The following is a 15,763-nucleotide window of genomic DNA, read 5'->3' on the forward strand; positions in this document are numbered from 1 at the left end:
CTCGTTTTCTCATGCAGCAGAAGCAGAGAATCCCCACAAAGACGATTCCGCAATAACGGAAACAATAACAAATGTAGGAATAGATGCTGTAAGGGCATGAGAAATGGATGTTAGTGGGGTTATGTTAGTTTGAATCATCAGTGAAGTTGTAGTCATACATTTTCCCTCTTGTGACTAATTTAACGTGTGCTGCTCACCAGCCTGCACATTCAGATGAACGGTCAGGGCCAAGTAGCTTTCCTCGTCTCTAAACCCAAGAACGCCAGAGTCCATGATTCGCAAAGACCTGATTTCTATACCGTCATGCAAAATCTGAACCCTCCCATCATATTCCTGGTATACCAGAATTACTATTGTCAGTGAGCAGATTGCCTGCTTTGATCAAAATTAAGTATTCGGTGTCTTCCCCGGGTTTAGTCACAGTTACAGTCCAAGAGGATTTGGTTGAAGGATATCTGATGATGAGGTCCTCGCCTTCACTTCTTTTATAGCTTATAGAGTCCGCTGTGAAGGAGAAGAGTTGATAGAACATTTAATCAGCTACACAGAGAGTCTACAGACAACATTCTTCTTCTATGACATTCCTGAAATCACCTTCTACTTTGAGCAAAGTCCTGGACAGCAAAGACCCATCTTTTCCCCTGACATTGTAGAAGCCACTGTCCTTCTGAGTGAGTTTGATGATCTCCCAGAAATCACGCTTCTTCTGTCCTATGCCTCTCTTGGTGGTCCGAGGGTCTGTGCGGCTCCACCGGACCTTTGGTAGGGAGTAACTGGGACTGGGACTGGGAAGTGAACTCCAGGATTTCAGCCTGCCGAGGAACGTCAAGGTAATACCAATTTCCGTAAACTGTGCTGACATCGACTGCACAATCTGAAAAGAACACAGGGTGGACTTTTTAGGACTCTACAATTAAATAGAGAAATACTAATTAACTGTTGGAATAAAGGGTTTTAATGTGCAGTACAGTGTCATTTTCTCACCCAAAACCTCCAGTTTGATGATATCAAGACGCCTATTCTCATTGGATGAGACAGAAGAAATCCCATCATCTCTTTCCGTCAAATCGTTCAAATAAGAAGTGATGAAGTTTTGTTTAAGCCGTGGGTCTTTTGCCGAAATAATTGGACAAAAGTAAAAAACTGAATCAGGACAGACGGAGTACATTCATTCTGATTCATATCTGGTTTGCTCTGAACAGATGCTTAACTTTGTCATATCCCAGCTCTTTCCACACAAGGTTGTCATAGCAATAAGCGGCATAGCAGAAATCATAGCACCAGATGCATGCCTACCTCCCCGTTATCCATCAATAGAGTTGTGGGTCCCCCATCACTCGGAGTGAAGTACAACTGTCCACTGAAAAGGAGCGGTGTGTATTCAAACGGTATGGAGAGTCTTCCACCAAAGCACAGCGCTTTATTCTCAAGAGCAGAAGATGAACCTTCAAACACAGAGTTATAAATAGGTGAAGGCGTAAATGGAGGGTATATATGTAGGCCTATGTCAGAAACAACTATTATAATGTTGAGAAAAAAATGTTCAACTGAAGCTACATTATAAAAAATATCCCATGACCACTTGATAAGTGTGACAAAAGGATCCTGCCTATTTTTTTTTTTTAAATTAAGGGTCTTGGATTTTAGTTTTGCATAGCAGTATGCTAACCTGCTATTTAACTCCAAACACAAAGTACAACTGGGGTTTATGAGAATATCAATTCTTTAACATATGAAGTTACTGACTCAGGCATGATAGTATGACTTACAAAGCCTTTAATAAGGGGTTAACGAGGTCTAACCTCTGGGTAACACCAATGGCTGAATAAAATACATCCACTTTCTCCTCAGCCTGAGTGCATTTACATTGTTGAATAACTCCTTCTATGCACTAATTCAAAAAAAAAGAAAGAAAGAAAAAAACGTACACTCACCAAATACAAAAAAGGAAACAGCAATATACAACCCTAACATGGCCTGCAGAGAGAGCAGAGGTTATTTAATTACACAACATGATGAGATCGCCACAGCATTTCTTTAAAACCAGAGAACATTAAGATGAAAATTTGTGCACAACATTTCAAATAAGCACAGTGGCAACAATTTGTCATCTCACTGTTAAACGATTTTCCCAAATGTATTGTATTACTTTTAGTCCAAAACCATAGACTGTAAACATAAACAACGTCCTAGAGAAGGAAAAACCCGGCCAGGGGCGAGGCTATCTTTCAAACTGTGTTTTAGCGTCATGTCTGCGCAGACTGTGCGCAAACTGTGCATATAGCCTACCGTCCTCCAGGCGCCTTTTTCTCAACCACAACACGGGGTGTGTTTTAACCATAGACTGTATATTAAGGTTTAAAACGATCAATAAAGACAAACAGATAGCCTACAATATATAAAAAGCATGTAGGCTGCGTCAAAGAATAAACAAAGAAAACAAACACATTCAACAGCATATGTTTTAATAGCAGTGCTTAACATTTTAAAAGTGTAATATTTATTTAATATAGGATGATAATTAATGCTTGAAACATCTGAACCACAAGGGATACCTCACAGAAAAAATAAAATACAAAACATGGCTTTTAAAAAGGGTTAGGATTAGATGTAAGCTATACAAAAGCAGTGCATTTCTTGAAGACATTAAGTACAATTTTGAAGTTCTAGTTTTTTGTTCCTACAACCTGAAGTACAGGTTTAATATGAAAACCGATTCATTTCAAATCTCTTTTATTTGACTCACTCACAGCTACCTGTGTATAGCTCTCCGTTGATGAATTTGTGCAAGGTTGTTGAACTTTAGTGCAAAGAGTTTTATTGTGTCAGTGGCAGTTTATATCTGCACGTGTGAAACAATATAATTTGCTTCAGAAAATAAATCTGACTCCACGTCCGCTGTTATTTCAGAGATATTTATTTTCTAAACTGCAGATAGATTTAGTTAAAGTAAATGTGCAGATTCAAATTATAGCAAAACATACTTGAACTCAAATTATAATTGCTGTACTTTTTTTTAACCACACATTGGTTGGCTATATTACTTGCTCCATTTGTTTTCTTGATATTTTTTGTAGCATTTTGATATTATTGTTGGGAGATGATATTCTATGTCCTACGGGAGTTTAAACCATATACCTGTAAATATTAACATAGGCTACTTGTCCAACGTCATAATAACATTTGTGACATTTTTGGATGTAGGTAGCCTAGATTTAGATCTCCATCAGTTTTATTCAAATAACGAAATGGCATCTTATCTGCAGACACAATGTCGAGCGACCTGTTCTTCTGTTTTTGTAAACTACTGACAACATTTAAGTTTGTCTCGGCATAAGGAGTAGGCCTACTCCTGTGTCACTGTTCAGGCTCTTACGCTATCAGCGGTTTTTTATTCCCAGGAATTTGCGAAACCAACGCAGCATGCGACGCGTCCTGCGTAGGCGCTGCTGAGAATGCCGCCTGCCATCGCGATAAATTGTAGAACAAGCGCTAATGCCCATGCGCGCTCTGCAGAGGACGTTGTCATCCTCTTATCCCTCTCTATATAAACATTCCTCAGCATCCATCGATTGATCCATTCTGTCAGTTTTCCTGCAGGTAAGTACAGATTGCATGCGTCAGTGACTACTAGATTTGACAATTCACCAACCCATTGGCGGCTTGTTGATCAGCGGGATCGCTATAAATAGTATTCATCTGCGTAGAAATGCATTTGACACCTGCGTGGACTTAACTTCAGACAAGCATACAGGGTGTCGTGAATCACGCTGTGACAATATTGATTCTTCATGGATGTAAATGATTTGGAGGCTCGAGCGCTGCATCATCACAACAGTTGTGTTTGAGCTCCCCCTTGTGTGGCCTGATGGTTGATGATGAGGCTTGTTTTTAAAGAGGGGGACCGACGAATGACAAATCTCTTGTTTGCATCTGTGTCCACGTTGTTCGTAGATGAAACATTCGGGGTTGTCGTCAAAGGAGACGATGTCCTCCACTGTCCTATTCACTGCCCTTTTTGCCCTTCCTCTCGCTGTGGGTGAGTTATTGAATATTATATTGGTACCCCTTTAAATAATGCATAATTGCAATACATTGCAATTAATGGCTTGAATAACTTTCTATTTATAATTAAAGATAAGGTTTTTACATCACAGCCAAAGCTAGTCATGCGAAATGATAAATGTCAAAAAGGTCTTTTAAAGGCATGACCTGGAAACTCTCAACATAAAACTACAACTTTAATTAGTAGGGTTTGTACTTTCTGTAAGGAAGCTAAGATTTCCATCAAAATGCTTTTAATTGTATGGACCACCCATAGTGGCTTTCTGGTTTACAAAAAATCCTTTCTTAGGAAGTTAGGATAATTGCATTCTATTTTATAGCAGTCATGTTATGGCTGAGGCCAGGGAAGTTACGAGGCAATTAAGGAGGTCAGTTATTACAATAAAATCTATTTAACCTTTACCAATTAAGTTGGTAAATCTATTTGAAAGTTGTAATAGAATTTCCACAGTCAAATAACATTGGTGTGACCTAAGCATAGCTCTGTATAATACTATTTATAATCATATTTATTTTGCTCTCAACACAGGTTGGGTTGTACTGGGTGAGTCAAATGCAACATTTCATCACACATCCTTCATCTACAAAACACATTCCCCAAGGAGGTTGCAAAGTTTTTCTATTTCCCTTAACAGGTGAAAAAGAAGAAGCCCAGAGTGTGTGTTCCGGGAAGGAATTTCGTCTGCCTGTGTACTCTACATCCAGAATGGTTACTTTTACGCCAAACTCAGAGGGAGAGAGACGCACCTTGCTGGACAGGACAAATGTGAGTGGAAAAGTCAGTCTCAGCTTTTGATTCTGTTAGTATAATGTGCATTCAGATTGTCAAAAAACGCTTTACTGTACAACTGCAGGTGAAGGACCCACGGTTCGAGTGGACCAGAGATAAGATGCTAGTCCTGAAAGAAGTGACTCATGATGATCAGGGACTTTATTCCATCAAACTTGCCTCTGGATTCACCTATGAGACTGTTCGATTGACTGTTTCAGGTACAGAAGTTTCTCCTGTTTTGTGAAATCCCCCCCCCTGTAGTTTTGCCTCAGCTGCCTCCATTACACATAAAAGTCCTTTATTCAAAATCAAACCAAAGGAAATGTATTTAATCAAGTATAATCTGCAAGTAATGCACTTCAAGTATCGAAGTAGTTGTTCTACAAGAACATTTTCTCAGCTTAAACAACTAAATGTTGTTGTTATAATTAGGTTTTGGCAATTTTTGCAGCACATTTTTTGTTTGTGTACATTGAGTTTATGATGCCTTTAGTGTTTCCCCCAGTTCCACTTTCTAACAGTTTGTACAGCAAACCCTCGTGCCAAATTGAGTCAAACTTTTTTTTTTAAAGTGGAAGCAGGAGAATAATTTGCTACTCTTTAGTCTATTCGGTTGTCGGTTAGGGTGCTAAGAGTGAAAACGTGGTCTGTTGTGCGATACTTTGGTAAAAAGCCAATTTGTGATTTCTTTAAGGACGTTATTTTCGGTGAGGAAATGAAGGAGTCTGTGGTTTATGAACATACAGAAGATTTTTTCCAGGTTGCTGTTGACACAGATCCCACAGTAGTTATTGGGGTCAAATTTGTGGAGTGCCGTTATTAGTCCTTGGTTTCCAAATATTGCGGAAGATCCCGAAACTGAGGAGAGATTTAGAATAGCCAGCTGGAATTTGAGGTCTGTAAACGTTCTCATTTCGTTTAGGATGCCATCAACACCACAGGCCTTTTCAGTTCCTAGTGACTTTGTTTATCTTGTTTTTTTTTCTGCTCTATTGGGCCAAAAAGGTTAGAGAAGTGGTTTATCCATATGTCTACATTTTGGATCGGAAGGTCCTTGTGTTGTTTTGCATTTTTCAATTTTCCCAGAAGTGGTTTGTTTGAATGGATCCTTCAATAGAATTTAGTTGGCTTCTATGTTGGTCCCTTTTTCTCCTTCACATATTTTTATACTGTTTAAAGTATATGTAGTATATGTTTTTTCACTGTTTCTCTCTCTCTCTCTCTCTCTCTGTCTCTCTCTCGCTCTCTCTCTCTCTCTCTCTCTCTCTCTCTCTCTCTCTCTCCTGCTTCAGAATGCATCAAGTCTTACAACAGAAACTATGGGGAAAACTTTGAGTACCAAATCCCTGAAAATGGTTCCTTGCTGGAGTTTTTACCCAGGGGTGCTCCACCTGAGGCCATGCCCGTTGTTCTGTGGAACAAGACAGACCTGGCGACCAGCAATGTGGGGCGAGGGCGGCTGCTGAGGGGCGGGAAGGTCTGGGTGGCAGAGAGAGTGAGGCAAGCTGACCAGGGCAATTACACCATCAGGGACGACAAGGGGAAGGCCTTGTCCCGCAGCACCCTCACTGTCCGCGGTGAGCAGAGACAGAAAACCAAAGGATGAGTTGAATAAAGCTGACTGTTTCATTTCTTTAACTATAGGACCATGTCAAGTGTCAAATGTAACATTTATATTTATCTTTCCCTTTCCATTTGACACCCTCATATTTTCCGTCCTTCTCCCCTCCTGTTCACAATCCTGCATACTGATGCAGGGCACTCCTTCAATGTCACCCGCTTCACCAGGGAGTCTCTAAACCTGCCCCTCTTTCTTCCTGTCCCTCATGCCCATCTAATTTTTACCCCCCACCGATACCCTGATGAATCCTCCCTGGGCCCCTTTGACCCTAAGCCTCCCCGAGGCCCGGTGCAGCTGATCCGCGAGGGCCACATAACGGACTACGACATGCGCTACAGGGGCCTTATCTCTCTTGGTAGAAATGGCAGCATCAATGAAGTCGTCATAGCAAGGCTGACCTCAAGGCATGATGGCGTCTACGAAATAAGAGACGGAGATGGAAACCTGGTATCCTCCACTATGTTGCAGGTGATTGGTGAGTGACTTAAAAGGTTTTTATTTTTTTCATGTTAGACTTTTTTTGTTTTGTTTGTTCTTTTGCTTATTTTTCATTCACTCTGAGATCTGATGATGTCTCTATCTCTCCAGAAAAGGGAGGCAGATGGCGAGCGCTTCTCAAATCCATCACAGTTCCTTCGGGTATGTTAGTATCACTGGCTGGTTTCTTGCTCTTCATGAGGAGATACCCGAGCTGCAGCCTCTCGCATTTCATCGCTAGCCTCAGAGCAAACCGCCCGCTCCCAAACAACCCTCCAAGGGTCAACATCCAGGTGAGGAAATCAGGAGAGTCTGTTAAGTGGCACTCCCAAGTGAGATAGTTCTGAAGGTAGGAGAAATGCTGTTGGAGGTCTTCCTTTTATTTTTTTGAGTTGTGCCCTCAGTTTAGTGCTTACTGGGTTTAGCCTGATTCAAAAGATTTCGATCCCCACTTTTCATTTGGGCGGCAGTAGCTCAGTCTGGTAGCTGGAGAGGTGCCAGTCCACTTCCTGAGCACTGCCGAGGTGCCCTTAAGCAAGGCACCGAACCCCAAAACTGCTCTGGAGCGCTCGCTGTGGGCAGCCCCCTCACTCTGAGACCTCTCCATTAATGCATGTCCATAGGATCCTGTTTTGTGCATGTTTGTGTGTATTTCGGCCTTTGTTTGCGTAGCATGTTCATTAAACAGAGTGTAAAAAACAAAATTTCCCCTCGCAGGATTAATAAAGGATAAATTATAATTATTTATTATGATTATTTTTCAATCTTGTATAGTTTAGTGCTGTACCATTTTAATAGAGTTTAACATGGAAGTGTTTACTTGTCCAGTCCAGAGCAAGCTTCTTTAAGAAATTATCATATTAAAATGAATACATTAAATAATAAGTTTATAATCAATACACTCATGCTGGATGGGCAAAAGGAGTATTGGTGGTTATTATTAGAACATGTGTGCCGTGTTGAACGTTTGAGAGATTAAATAACTATGTGATATTAAGACTCTACCTCTTTTTAAATCCAGGACTTCAAAGTTTAATGCTTATGTGATATAATCCATCTCGTAAAGTTTGCATCTCTGCATGTGTTGTATAAGTAAGACTCCATTTGAACACGTGTCATTTCGGCAGTGTTAAGATTTGTATCAAGTAAGATCAAGTGTCCTCCGAAGCCTTTAGTTAAACCTGCAAGAGACACATTAAGATCCTTGTTAATATGTTATATAATCTCATACATAATCCTAATATCAACATTGAACCATCATCATGAATTCTAATCCATTGAAAATCCTTCATAAATGCATCTTGATGTGGATCATTGCTTTGTTTTTTTAAATAAAAACACAGAGGTTACTTAAAACAGACACACCACAATTACAAATGGTAACAGGTGACTAAAAATAAAGATTCAGCCCAGTGGAATACCTGTTGAAAATAATATGAAAAAAATCTTTTGGAAATGCCTTTCATCCCTCTAGAGGTCCATACACGTGTACTACTTATGATTAGGATGTAATGACATCATCGCACAAAACATGAAGAAAGCAGGTGAGCTAGTTTCACTCATGACTGATTATTGAAGCAACAAATCAGCGGTGATACCAAAAGAGAAATGATGACCTTCAGCAACAGAACAAAGACAAAGAAATACCCAAGATTCATGAAAAGTGCTCAATAGTTTTGGCCTTGTTTCCCCTCCCTTTGTTTCTACATTGTTGTTACCAAAAAAAAAGCACTTAGCAAGTTTTATGTGTCATTGTTTGTTTTTCTGCGCAGGACTACAGCCAGCCCAGCCCTCAGCCGTCCTCCCTCTACGGTCACGCTCAGCATCCTGGAACACCAAGAAAGTGGACCCCAGGAGCCAGTCCCACTCACACTGTACGCCTGATTAACGGTTCTCAAAGAATCAAGCAGGTTTTCCCTCCCAGGCAAAACTGTTAAAATAACGCTAACATGCTGCTGTTTGTTCTGCCAGGGTTATAGTCCAGTTATGGCGGAAACACCAAGATCTCAGAACCAAGAAGCAAACAGGCTCACACCTCGGAGCTCCCCTTGTCATAACTCAACCCCTGAGGTAAAACTACAATTCAGCCATCACTATCCAAATGTATTTACATTTTTTAAACTTTTTTTTTTTTTGTAGCAGGATACATCTAATGAAGAAGAGAGGAGGATTTCCTTTTCTGTGCCCGGGGCGTCAGACTGCCTCCATTCCTCTGAGGACTGTGCCCAATTCCAGATCAAAAAAGATGGAAACAAAGAAAGATGGAGCAAAACACAAGAATACTTTTCAACACTGCCGCTGGACACTGACACGTCGGAGTCCTGCAGCGTTTATACTTCGGAGAAACTAAACTTCTTGTAAAAAGGAAAATGGAACCGGAACCAAGAAAGGTAGGAGAGATAAGACATTGAGAAACCACAAAGTGGATTCTCAGGTGGAGAGACAGTGATGTGGAAAAGTGAGACCTCACTTGTGCCTTCTTGTATTTCAGCCTAAATTTAATGGCTTGGTACCAATATTGCATGTCATCTTAGCATTAGCCGTTGTGTTTCCTGTTACATATTTCCTCACACTGTTGATGGTGCTCCGAAAACCTTCCTGCTGTTTCCTACCTCCAGACCCTCAGGACCAATGTTATCTGCACTGTATTGCTGAGTATGTGTATGTCTGTGAGAAGAATGTGGCCTGTAGAGCTTTGTAGAAATACGAGTTGTGATACAAACATGTGCAAAAGGGAATTCTTAAGTACTGTACAGTTACAGAGATGTTTTTCTCCATCAATCAAGTCAGCCGCTCCTTACTGCATCACCGCTTAATAATCAAGTTTGTTCTGCAGTTTCATGATATATAGTATTAGTCCCTCAAGGTAATATGAATGCTAATTTGTACAAAATGTTCCTCTCCCATTACGTGTTCTACCAAATATTGCAGTAGGTCATTAATCTGTGAACTTCGTGTACAGGATGAGGACTCAGTACCAACCAGTATTTCTAATGACAGAGAGGTTGAACTGTATCTAGAGACATTTTAGGATTACTCAAATGTGTTCGCTTTAAGAATAAAATGTATCTTTCACACACATGTTGGCTGATTTCCCCCCCCCCCAATAGAATTAATTCCTTGCGGTGATTGTTTTTTAATCTTAGATAAATCAGTGTAAAAAAAAAAAAAAAACTGTCGATGGGGAATCCTTCTATATTCAGCTTTATAACAGAACATGAAACAAAAAGCCATTTTAGAAGTTGTAAACAAAGACTATTTATTTTTCCTGATTATTTACATAAACCATGAACAAACTGTCGTCTTTACATTTTTTTTTTTTTTTTTTTACATCTACAAAGACGTCCTTTTAGTAGTTTTCTGCATGGCTGCAGTCTGGAACTTCTCGTCTCATGCCCTCTCACCCGGTGTCCTGAAGCCCCAGGAGCGTCGTGAGCTTTTCATTTTCAACATAAAAGCTCGCGCCTGGTTGGTGCTCTACAGGGTTACGGCAATCATGCTATTGAATTATCACAAAAAAAAAAAAAACTAAGATACAGTATGTCTCTCAAAGATAAATACATATATTTAGTAACAATATGCATACAATAACCCATTGAACTGATTGTGGACTCCTAATGACATTTTCAGCTAAACTGTATTAACATACAATTATAAGCTTTTCTTTGTAAATTACACACGACACAAACAGTCTTCTATTCAATCTGCTTTTTTTCTAAATTGAGGGCTTATTTCGCAGAGATCACGGTCATGTTATATCCCTGGTGTCGTGACAATGACCCAAGCTGGCAGAATTATCTACAGAATCCGGGCTGGAGCCGACTTCCCACACGCTTCTTTTCATCTTCTCAATGCTTTGTCTTTCTTTTTTTTCATTGTGGTGATGAACCATGTTTCGCACCAGAAAAACGCAAGCTGACGGCGACATGTTTTTCAGGAAGTAATCATTCTTCCTCATCTCTGTGAAGAACTGTTCTGCTACTTTGCTGTCGAGCTGACCTGCTAGCTCAGGTACAAGATCAATCCTCCTGAGGATATCCTTCTCATCTTTGCCGTTGTCTTCATCTGGCTTGTCACACAAAACATAACGGTGAGATGATTTGGTACATGGATGACTGTCATCTTCAACATTTTCAGTGTTCGGCTCTAAAATCCATGGAAGGTGGATCTTCAGTGTTCGGTCCTTGGCGGCCTGAATGTTCTCAGGAGTTGGAGGAGCAAGACGGCCTTCGTGTGGCTGGAATGGTAGATTTTCTGGCTCTCTGCCACTGGTGTGGTTCACAAGAGCTTGTGCTGAGTCGTAGACTGATACATTGGGCAGATGTTTCCACGCCAGCAGCATATCTGCAAAGTCTCTGGGGCCTTCTGCTCTAATGTTGAACTTCAAGCTGTACACTATGCCGCAGGGACACATGATGGCAGCCAAACCACCTGATGAATAGAAAATAATTAAACCATTAGCAGCAAGAAGTACAATAAGAACGGTTAATATTTATTTACAGCAATGGCAAGAGATCGCATTAAACTGAAAAACCAAGAAAAATGCAGAGGTCTCACCTGAAGCTCCGCAGATCTTCTCAAACACTTTGTTGCAGTCCTGTTTATTTTGCATTTTGGTCCTGAGGCGCAGAATGAGATCTATCTTGGAACCATTAGAGTCGACACCACATTCCTTACAAAGTGTACGCACTGCGTCCACCTGTGTAGGTCAAGGGAAAGAATAGATACTCGAAACATGTTTTGACAGTGTGTAATATTGTCTATTGGCCTATTGATGTGATTTCAATGCATTCAATTGCTTCCAAAAGCCACTTTGCTTCTCTACTTCCATAAAACTGTCCTGCTCTTTCAGGTCTATAAACAGAGAAATAACCATATTAGAGTCCTTAGTGAAAAGAAACAAAATAAAGGGTTAAACAAAGTGTGTGAAAGACATACCTTCAAATTCATCAGTTGATTTGTGAGTCTGTCTTCTGTTGCGTTGATGTCGTCTGCTCCGCCTGGAGCTTTTAAAAACTCTGTGTTAAGCACTACGTCGGACCTTCGTGTGCCTTGCCCAATCCAAGGAGCCCAAAAATGATAGCTGGGATGGACTGTAAACGGATTGTTGCTGTCACCTGTTAGTCAGAATGAAAAGTCGGAAAACCAATTCAGCAAGGTTCATCAGGTGGGACGAATGTCTTTTACATATTCACATAGTTGTTAAACATAAGTTTCAGATAAAGAACAAGGTAAGCTTTTTGTTGATGTGTTTCAGTTGGAAGCACAAATTTAATCTGTCGGATTTTGATGCCGTTTCTACTGAACTGTAAATAGAAAACTACAACAACAACAACAAAACACAGAATTACACTTACTCGACGTGAGTCCCCAGGCAATCATCTCCGCGGAAACACAATCCCAGAAATCTTCACTGTTCACGTCCCCTGTGAAATCCCCCGGGACCGGCTCTATATCACAGACTTAAGAAAGACAGACACAGCCACACAACAAAGTGTCAAAACAATCTCAACGTCAGTGTTAAAAAAAAAACCAAAAAAACCAAAAAAAAAACCGTGTAAATTATTATGACACAATTAAAGACACTTACACGGCATGCTGAACACCCCCTTTTCGTGGCGATCCATCACCACTACAGATGGGAAGTATCCACAGTTCACACAATAATATTTATATTCATGTGCAGTGAGAGCTTCAAAATGCAAATACGCATGAAGAAGCCGATCCCTGCTTGGCAACGGGGTCTTAAAAGTTTCTTCTAGGGCATCAAAAACTTGACCGACAGCTGTGTGAGCCTACAAAGACAAAAAGGTTGAATAAAGCATTCTCTGTACAAAGGCACATTGCTTCATTACATGATGTGTTCAATGAATGTACAATATGCAAACTGTATACCTGCAGCGAGTTCCGTAGGAAGATGCAAAGATTTAAGGTCAAAATGACACCGTCATCGAAGTTATGCAAACCATCGTGATACTCCTGGTATCTGTACAGCATCCCACATTTGCTACATTGTTTGCAGTAAGTGTTGACACCTGAGAGGAGAGGAGTAGGGGGTGGGGGGGGCGTCAGTCTTTTCGGGAGTTGACAAAAGACACGTTAACAAAAGCCAAATAGATTATACTTTACCTTTCTGAACACCAGTCAAAGACACAATCTGCGCTTGACTCGTGATGAGAATCGGTGGGCCAAGAACGGTGTCTTCTGGACATGTAGAGCACAACGTTTCCAGGGGGAAAAGCTGCACTGGGTATCCTTCTTGTTGGACAGAAAGGACATCATCAGGTAAAACAGCTGGGTACCTTTTCGAAGAGTGAATGTATGAGACCATTCTCTGCAGTTGGTCATCTTCAGGAGGATATGCGATGCCCATATTTTCAGCTGATGGTTCTTGTTCACTTATGTCCGACTTCATCTCCGTGCTCGGTTCCTTTCTGAAGAGATGCACATGTGTCTCGAATAAATGCCATTTGGCCATATATTTGTGAATGCATGAAGAGCTTGGCTTTGTACACGGGCAGTGCCAAGTGTTCGTTCTTTTGTCATAAGTGACGATGACTCGTCCTAGCCGGACGCAGTAGCTTACAGAGGGCTCATAGACTGATACAAACAGTTTGTGCTCTGACTTCATGCTGACATCGACGGACACCGGCACATTGGCAGTAGCTGCCTGTGACTGGAGCTGGAGACACTGCTGTTTCTCTTCTTCTCCAAACCACATCTTTTTCACCATCTCGTTTATTTTTTCTTCTTGCAGTACAGTCTGGACGGCATTTTCTTTACAGTAGTCCAGAGAGCGGACATGATGACACTGAAATGTCCTCATGCCCACCCTTACCGCAAAGGCACAGGCCTGTATGCACTCGTTGGAATCGCATTTAACTTTGTGCTCTTTCCCCCAGGTTTTCTTTTGCACATGGAGAGGCACAAATGGTTCAAGAAAAGACTTCCTCACTGCATAGATACCATTCTCTTCATCTATGCAAACAGCATCCAGATGGGAATGTGCAGTGATGTCTTCCACGGCCTTGTCAAGGTGTCTCCTATATATATGTTTTCTTATATTTTTTTTCATCATTGGCACTTCACAATGTGGACAAAGCACAGTCGCTGGCTTCCCTCCCCCCACTCTGCAGGCAGGGTTGTCATGGCCAGATGGCTTCCTGCGGCCAGCAGGTAGGGGTGTACCTTCCTGTCTTTCCGGAGTGACAGCCTTCTGTTTCTGGTCTGGCTTTGTCGTGGTCCCTTGACCAGACCTTGAACTTGTCTCCTCCTTAAACCGAGGCACATTCTGTGGGTTTTTGGGTCTCTTTGTCGGAGGCTCCTCAGCGGGACGCCTACAGGTTTGAATATGCCTCTCTGAATCCTGCCGCCTCACTATAGTCCGTTTGCAGAAAGGACAGTGGAAGTGGCCGCTGCTTCCATTCCTGCAGTCCTGGTGGCATTTTGTGATGTAGAAATCTGTGAAGGCACAAGAGCATGGTGTTTACCCTGTGAGCAAAAGTAAATCACTTCATTAAGAGTAAAGTAACGTTACTATTGGTGAGCCCGTGCACTTAGTATTAGTAGTGGTTGCAAACAAACAAACAAACAAACAAACAAGTGATCATGCTGATAGAGGGAACTAACCTTCGTATTCAACAGCATTTTTTACATGCACCGCAAAGTGCTTCAAAACCTGTGACTTACAGCGGGGTTTATACATTGCAGGGGGGCAAAGGGGGCAATGGTAGCGTAAACAGCACACCGTGCATCTTGTCACCTGTGGTCTGCTAGATTTTTTGAAAACACTGATGTGTACCTTTAGGAAAAGAATACAAACAAAACAATCAAAGGCTGCAAAATCATACTTTTTTTTGGCTCGCTAATATAAGCCAACAGACTCCTGAGTTGAACGCTTTCAAGTGGTGCTTTGATCGCATGTAAAACTCAAAATTTAATTCTCACTTACTTTTGACTCCATTTTGAAAACCCAGATTTTTCATTTCCGTTCTCTCGTGGACCCTCGTTGCACGCGACAGCGCCCCCTGGTGCTCTGGACCAGAGTAGCTGCTGCTGCTGCTGCTGCTGATGATGATGACAGGAATCAGTCATAAAATAATGATTGTTGTAGGATTTGATAGCGACATTGACGTTTAACTGTGATATGTTGAATACGATATGACTATATTGATTTTGACAGTCTGAAAGGCTAAACAAATCATCTGAAAGCTGATGATGTTTACATTACTCTATATTTTATATTTTTTACATTCAAATAATTCTTTTTTTCTTTTTTTACTTTATATTCTATTTGATTGTATATATATGTGTATTAGTAATTTGAGTGTTTATTGCATGGCCTTGAGGAACAGTCCTTACATTTCACTGCACATCTGTATGAGCATGTGACAAATAAAAATCTTGAATCTTGAATGGCTTGTTGGATGTTTTTCACCCCTTTGTTATTAAATGAAGATGTAGGCTACTGATAAAAATCATAGTTTCATCAAGTGCATTAAAATAAACTTAAACAGATGAAGAAAGTGAAACATGTTCAGGCCTTAGTTTTCAGAAATGGCCTAAAGCAAGGACGGGCAACTTTGGTCACAGCGAGGGGCCACATTCATTAAATTCTCACTGCTGGGGGGCCAAATTGTAGGATACAAAAACGATTACAGTCGATTATGTCTCAAATTTAACTCAACATATACCAGTGATCAAATATTATTATGGACATATTTCTGCTTTTCATGATTTCATTGCAGATTTTGTCATGTTTTTCTTCATGTTTCCAATTAATTGATATGTCAAAATTGACATATCATATCAGTTTCCCACCCCTGGCC

At 40.8% G+C, this 15,763-nt stretch overlaps 2 protein-coding genes across 7 annotated transcripts; one reads left to right on the top strand and one right to left on the bottom strand.

The window, feature by feature from the left end:
• Nucleotides 1–3,441: 3,441 nt before the first annotated feature.
• LOC109992602 (uncharacterized) lies at nt 3,442–10,016 on the top strand. Of its 4 annotated transcripts, none has more exons than XM_020645285.3 (11): nt 3,442–3,600; nt 3,955–4,039; nt 4,595–4,609; nt 4,701–4,831; nt 4,920–5,055; nt 6,130–6,414; nt 6,595–6,933; nt 7,047–7,228; nt 8,708–8,809; nt 8,907–9,005; nt 9,075–10,016. In XM_020645285.3, the coding sequence occupies exons 2-11, from the start codon at nt 3,955–3,957 to the stop codon at nt 9,294–9,296; spliced, it is 1,596 nt and encodes a 531-aa protein (XP_020500941.1). In that variant the 5' UTR covers nt 3,442–3,600; the 3' UTR covers nt 9,297–10,016. The 4 variants fall into 4 exon arrangements, with proteins under 4 accessions (XP_020500941.1, XP_020500942.1, XP_065814857.1 ...); XM_020645286.3 differs by having other exon boundaries at nt 9,078–10,016; XM_065958786.1 differs by having other exon boundaries at nt 3,443–3,600; nt 3,955–4,035.
• A 152-nt stretch (nt 10,017–10,168) lies between these two features.
• LOC109977058 (HMG domain-containing protein 3) lies at nt 10,169–14,935 on the bottom strand. 3 transcript variants are annotated; one of them, XM_065958782.1, is made up of 9 exons: nt 14,887–14,913; nt 14,625–14,736; nt 13,065–14,396; nt 12,831–12,970; nt 12,526–12,730; nt 12,293–12,397; nt 11,874–12,052; nt 11,493–11,634; nt 10,169–11,366 (listed from the first exon to the last, which is right to left on the bottom strand). In XM_065958782.1, exons 1-9 carry the CDS (start codon nt 14,896–14,898, stop codon nt 10,684–10,686), a joined length of 2,910 nt encoding a protein of 969 aa, XP_065814854.1. In that variant the 5' UTR covers nt 14,899–14,913; the 3' UTR covers nt 10,169–10,683. The 3 variants fall into 3 exon arrangements, with proteins under 3 accessions (XP_065814854.1, XP_065814853.1, XP_065814855.1); XM_065958781.1 differs by having other exon boundaries at nt 14,565–14,736; XM_065958783.1 differs by lacking the exon at nt 14,625–14,736 and having other exon boundaries at nt 14,887–14,935.
• Nucleotides 14,936–15,763: the final 828 nt, after the last annotated feature.

The sequence above is a fragment of the Labrus bergylta genome, chromosome 9 (assembly GCF_963930695.1).
Source record: "Labrus bergylta chromosome 9, fLabBer1.1, whole genome shotgun sequence".
NCBI classification, from domain to species: domain Eukaryota; kingdom Metazoa; phylum Chordata; class Actinopteri; order Labriformes; family Labridae; genus Labrus; species Labrus bergylta.

Bases quoted from the DNA above. Each gene is read 5' to 3' on its own strand.
- LOC109977058 (XM_065958781.1), bottom strand. The intron at 12,971-13,064 runs GTAAAGTATAAT...CTCTCCTCTCAG, and splicing joins TTTGACTGGTGTTCAGAAAG to GTGTCAACACTTACTGCAAA. The intron at 11,367-11,492 runs GTGAGACCTCTG...TCTATTCATCAG, and splicing joins GAAGATCTGCGGAGCTTCAG to GTGGTTTGGCTGCCATCATG.
- LOC109992602 (XM_020645285.3), top strand. From the start codon at position 3,955: ATGAAACATTCGGGGTTGTCGTCAAAGGAGACGATGTCCTCCACTGTC. The intron at 5,056-6,129 runs GTACAGAAGTTT...CTCCTGCTTCAG, and splicing joins TGTTCGATTGACTGTTTCAG to AATGCATCAAGTCTTACAAC. The intron at 7,229-8,707 runs GTGAGGAAATCA...TTTTCTGCGCAG, and splicing joins CTCCAAGGGTCAACATCCAG to GACTACAGCCAGCCCAGCCC.